At 38.5% G+C, this 6,268-nt stretch overlaps 1 protein-coding gene across 1 annotated transcript in view; it reads left to right on the top strand.

Annotated features, from left to right (window-relative positions):
* The window catches only part of chpfb (chondroitin polymerizing factor b), a 12,888-nt gene extending 9,944 nt beyond the window's left edge, over window positions 1-2,944 (top strand). The window contains 1 exon segment of the mRNA XM_071582302.1: window positions 1,330-2,944. Coding sequence (XP_071438403.1) covers window positions 1,330-2,592 — 1,263 coding nt within the window. The 3' untranslated portion in view covers window positions 2,593-2,944.
* Window positions 2,945-6,268: the final 3,324 nt, after the last annotated feature.

The following is a 6,268-nucleotide window of genomic DNA, read 5'->3' as shown; positions in this document are numbered from 1 at the left end:
ACATCTTTCTACCTTAACCCACCATAAAGCAGTGGTTCTATTCTTTTTTTGACTCAAACGCCCTACAATTTTCACAACAATATTAAAATGTATGGAGTTACTTGTGTGTCTTTTTTTCATTCAATCAAACATATTGTGTTTGAGAGCAAAATTAATTATATTGCAATTAAAAAACATTCTTGCTATGAATTTTTTTAATTACAAAAATAAAGTAATTGATAACAAAACCCTTTGCATTGCAAACAAACGCTCTCTTTCCTTTATGTAGTTCCCACACTTTTCATTATGCACCCATATATTTTGCTTCCTGTTCTGCTGTAGTTTTTTGTGAGTCTAAAATCTTTATTTGTGAGTTGAAATGTTTTGCTTCCGAGTTGAAAAGTTTTGAAACTGGCATTTAAGTGTGTTCTAAAGAAGGTCATGATCATGACATTAGACAATGACGTGTTGTTCTTCACGCCACAACCTCGATCTCTGTTCGGGAACCGTGCAGTGGGTGTGGCCAAATTAGTGCACAAAGCGAGAGTGATCAATAGAAACAGGTCTTTCATTCTGGTGCATAGTTACTGCCCACTGAGATGCTGTTTCACTCACAAGCAAAACTTTTCAACAGATTTTAGACCCGCAAAAATGACAGCAGAACAAAGAGCAAAATGTGGTGGTGTGTAATGAAAAGTGTGGGAACTGAATAAAGGAAAGAGAATATGCAATCCAAAGAGTTTGATCAATTACTTTAGTCTTAACAAGACTTTTTATTTGTAATTTTTTTTTATTACAATATTATTAGTTTTGCTCTCAAACACAGTATTATTGACTGAATAAAAAAGACAAAAGTAACTCCATACAAATGCCCCATGACTTTTGTTATTTACTGGATAAGCAAGGGTTCATTGAATTAAAAAAAAAAATTACTAAATATTTTAGAACTATGCATAACTAGATTATAATCTTTATATGACCTTTTGAGGTCTAGAAATCACACTTTTAAAATTTCCCTCCTCAATATATTCAGGTTTTCTAAAACCATGGTGTTCTCTAAAGAAAATAAAACATTTATAAAGAAGAAGAATTATATTACTTAATATTTTAGTTGTTTTGTTATCTTGAACCCCCTTGAAAGTTTGCTGAGGCCCTCTGGTTGAAAACCACTGATCTAAAGGGTACTATACTACACCTTAATATACTTAAACTAAAATGCACATTTTAAGATCATTGAAAGGCATGAAGGTGTACTGTCCCAGTGACAAGCCTTTTCTCCTAAAGATACAGTGTCGTGTTTGTTTTTATGGATTTTGTCAGCTTTTCATGAATCTTGCTTTTCACCCTTAGTCTGAGATAAAGAATGTCAGTAAAGTAGCAGTGGATGGAAACAAGAGTGCATTGTGGCCCATCGGCATCACACCTCCCTTTGAACCCAAGAGCCGCTTTGAGGTACTGCGTTGGGACTACTTTACTGAAGATAGCTTTTTCTCCTGTGTGGACGGTGCTCCTAAATGCCAGCTCAATGGTGCTGATCGTGATGACGTGACTGACGTCATCAAGGTCGCTGTTGAAGAGCTCAACAAGAAATACAACCCTTTTGTACAGCTGAGCGCTCCACGGCTGGTGAACGGTTACAGGCGCTTGGACCATACACGAGGGATGGAGTACACCTTGGACCTGCAGTTCCAGGCCACGACTGAGTCTGGTCACCAGAAATCTATCACACTCCGTGTACACCTTGTGCGACCCCTTAGCCAAGTAGAGATTATCCCCATGCCTTATGTCACAGAGGCTACACGAGTCCATGTCCTCCTGCCCCTCACCAGTTATGACTCCCATGCAGCGCTGCGCTTCTTGGATCACTGTTCCTCCAACTTGTTTGAGACCGGTGAGAATGCAGTTCTTAACTTCCTGTTCACCTACGAACCCGCCGAGGCCCAAAAAGTGAGTACAAATGACGTCTTTTCAGAGGTCAAGGCTAAGATCACTTCCATCGAGCACAGATATCCCAGCGTGAAGGTGTCTTGGATCAGCATAAAGACAGAAAGTCCGGGTCTCCTGCGGATCCTGGATATTGTATCTAGGAAGCACCCGGTGGAAACACTCTTCCTCCTGGTCACCGTTGACACTATGCTGAACTCAGAGTTCTTGAATCGCTGTCGTATGAATGCCATCAGCGGCTGGCAGGCTTTCTTTCCCATCCATTTCCAAGAATATGACCCCGGTGTGGCTTATCCAGACCAGGTTCCTCCTGCCTCACCAGACCTGGTCAGGGAAGTGGGTCACTTTGACCGATACACCTTCGAAGAGGGGTGTTTCTACAACTATGACTACATGTCCTCGCGCACACGGATGTCTGGGGATTTGCAGGAGAATGAGGAGCTGCTGGAGAGCCTGGATCTTTATGATGTGTTTGTGCAGTATTCGGGGCTGCATGTGTTCCGTGCTGTCGAGCCTGCCTTGCGGCAGGCGTACCGCAACCGGACCTGCGATCCTCGGCTAAGTGAGGACGTGTTCCACCGCTGTCTTCAGAGCAATCTGGAGAGCCAGGGGTCACGTTCCCAGCTCGCCATGCTGATATTTGAACAAGAGCCAGGTAACAACACCTGAGGAGCTTCCAAAGAAGCAACAGGGGGGTAACTGTAGACTGGCTGACCGCTAGCAGCACTCCTTGTCCATTTTAACATCTGTCAACCAGTTCTCTAGTAAAAGCTATTTGATTATCTTACTGAAACCACAGAGAAATGTTCTGAAAGGAACATTCTGAGACATTTAACAAGAAATGTCTAGAGACATATTTTTCGTGAGCACTTGACTCACAACTGTTAATGCACTACAAAACAATTCTTTCACTGTGCTTTTCTGAGTCATTTTTGAATTTTGTATTGTGGCACGTTTCATGTTGCTGCCTCATTAGGATGAATTTCCATTGTTTTTGTATTCCTCATTCCATCATAAAATACAAATTTTTTAAATAAAATTCGCATTCCAGGGGCTAAATATCACGTTATTGGGGTCGCTTCAACCCACGGACATGAAAAACAACCCGCGACAACAGTGTTAAAGTATCCCAATTCCACGGGAAAACCACGGGCTTGGCAACACTGTGTCTTAACCTTTTTTTGACTATGAAACAAATGGCCCAGGCCAGTGTTGCCACCTTGTGAACAAACTAATAATGCAAAAAATTCAAGACAGCGTAAAAATTCAATAACAGCGTAAGCGTACAGAGTTAACGTGGTTAAAAATATCTGCCAGCGTACATACAGTATGCAGATTCTAGCGTGTAACAGCCAAGTTCTGTAAGTAAAAAGTCTCCATGGGGAAATAGATTTTGACAATAACTTTTAAACCTCTATAAAAACATCGGTTCAAATTTTAACTCGTTTTAAAAATAAATCGGCTCAATTTGTGCTGAAAACTACATTACCCGTGATGCTGTATAGAAAGGTCCACCAATCAGAGAATCTGACATCTCTCTCTACGCGCTCATAAAACTTAAATATTTGTGCATATATGCATATATATAATGTACTTAAAATATATTATTTCTATTGAATTAAACAACAACATTTAATGAATACTGATATATTTTTAAATTCATGTCATTCATAATGCTTCATGGGATTGTAGTTCATTCCCTCACTAAAGCCGCTATATATGTGTTGTATGTGTTTGTATTTTTGTCTGATTTTCAAATACCTTTTACTTCAAATGAAAGTTTGTAATGTTGGAATTCACCCTGTAGTGGGTTGGGTTTGTTCATGGTCTATAGTGCTTTACTGAAAAGTTTTTTTTTAATCCATATGGGAAAAATTTATCTATCTATGATGAAATTTATGTTACGCATACTGTATGCATAGCATGTTTCCCTCCTCCCAAACCAGTACAGCTCAAACCCTGCCCACAGCCAATTCTAAAAAATGTATCCATTGTAATCCATCCATTATATGGGGGGAAGTCGTGGCCTAATGGTTAGAGAGTCGGACTCGTAACCCAAAGGTTGCAGGTTCGAGTTTCGTACTGGCAGGGATTGTAGGTGGGGGGAGTGAATGTACAGCACTCTCTCCCACCTTCAATACCACGACTGAGGTGCCCTTGAGCAAGGCACCGAACCCCCAACTGCTCCCCGGGCGCCGCAGCATAAATGGCTGCCCACTGCTCCGGGTGTGTGTTCACGGTGTGTGTGTGTTCACTGCTGTGTGTGTGCACTTTGGATGGGTAAATGCAGAGCACTAATTCTGAGTATGGGTCACCATACTTGGCCACATGTCACGTCACTTTATATTTAAACTCTGAACTGAATCCATGTAAGTATTGTTGCTTAACTGTTTTAGGGAAAAAATTAATGCATATGAATACACTAGCATTCGCGTAAAAACAAAGTATACTTGGGGCTAGGGATGGAGTTGGGAAAGAGAATGTGAATAGATTGGTTTGTTTTTACAGTAATTGTAGTGAAAGGATTTGCTTTGCATTTTTATTGTGTCTGAGGAAGAGAGGATAAAGTATGTTTACAACAATACTGGACAGTTCAGAAAGGGTGAATGTATAAAGCTATTTCCACAATGTATTTTGCATTATTCCATTTTTCTGAATCCACCCATGTTAGAAATACATTCCAGTATTCCACCCACACTTCCTTTTCCCGTGAGCTGTGGCTGTCTGGGACAACCTAACTATATTGTCCATGTAAAAATCTGTGCCTTTAAAATCTGCTCTTTCTCAGTGAAATGCTTCTCAGCTATACAACCAACAAACAAATGAACACAAAAACTTTTGTTGTTGTTGTTTTGCACATAAACCACATATTTAAGAATATTTATAATGTTTGGTTTGTTTGCTTTTTCCTTCAATATATATATATATTTTTACAAAAAGATCTTTGAGAGCAGAGTACCAGGTGTTGGGCTCTGTGGAACTGACATGCTATAATGAGATTATAGCGTTAGTGCATCACACTGCAGATGTTTACAGTGTGCGCCGTTCTGCTGCTAACAGAAATGGTTACAGATGAAGAGCTTAAGAGGATCTAATTCTATTTGTTGAAAGTGTGTCAATGTAGGGGACAGAACATTTTCGTAATTATTATTATTATGTGATCACAACCTATTTGCTCACAACTTGGATTACAGTCATTATCATACCCATGAGATATTTTGTTCAAAAAACAACAACTTTTTATTCACCAAATACTTCCACAGTAATTTGCAAAATTTCCATGATTTCATAAGACATTTCTACCCTTGAATGTCCACTGTTATTGAGCCACCAGACTTTGACAAGTTCATGCAAAGTGGTGTTGATTAAACACAATAGGTGTTTGTGTTTTAGTATTAGGCCCACTAGATGGCAGTAAAAGCAGATTTTTTTCCTCCTTGAAATACTGTCCTCATGTACAAGGTTAATTGTGGAAATTCTGCATATTCAATCAGAAGGCTCTGGCTTGTGACCAGTCTCCAATACATTATTCAAGACATGAAATTATAAAAAAGAAGAAGAAGAACTCATGGTGATTTTAAGGTTATACTCAGACAGTTTCGTTTCATCTGTAGTCAGTATTACTGTCTTCTATAGTCTTTTCAAACTGATTTATTATTATTATTATTATTATTATTATTTAGATTTATGACCAGACGGAAATGATGGATATTCAGCAAAATGTTACTACAAATTGAAATGTGTTTGTATTTGAATGTGCTTGTATTTTAATACAAAATAAATATCACCTCTACATTTTTATATACATATAAAGAATATTAGTTACTGTTTTTATTTTATTTTATTTATTTATTTATTACTAGAGATGATTTCAGCAAACAGTGTGCTCTAGTGTGGTGTTTTCCATGTTTCAAACCTAGAGACAGACTGTTTCATTATAAGGACTACAGCACAATGGAGAAATTACATAAGACTGAAAAAGAACGTAACACCACTCACAGAGAAAGGAGTGGTATATTTTAGCTGTTCTTCTACTGAGAAGTCTCATTATGTTATTAAGAAATGTGAAAAGGTGAAATGGCGCAAGCACTGTACATTACCATAGGAAGAACCATGCAGAAACCAACCTTTTTTCTGCACTAAGCAACAGCTGTATGGTTGGTTCATCTCTTATAACTTTCATTTAGTACATATTTGTCCTGTCAAATAGGTAATTTATGTGAAATGCAACATTCTGACCGAATCTGATCCTTTCAGGTCCTTTCTTCTTTGAAATCTATGATAGGTCCATCCAGATGGAAAAAAAAATCAACAAAAGCACATGTGAAACACATTGTGTGGTTTC

The sequence above is a fragment of the Sinocyclocheilus grahami genome, unplaced genomic scaffold, assembly GCF_001515645.1.
Source record: "Sinocyclocheilus grahami isolate Dianchi unplaced genomic scaffold, SAMN03320097.WGS_v1.1 scaffold534.1, whole genome shotgun sequence".
NCBI classification, from domain to species: Eukaryota; Metazoa; Chordata; class Actinopteri; order Cypriniformes; family Cyprinidae; genus Sinocyclocheilus; species Sinocyclocheilus grahami.
This window is presented reverse-complemented; position numbering and strand designations above follow the sequence as displayed.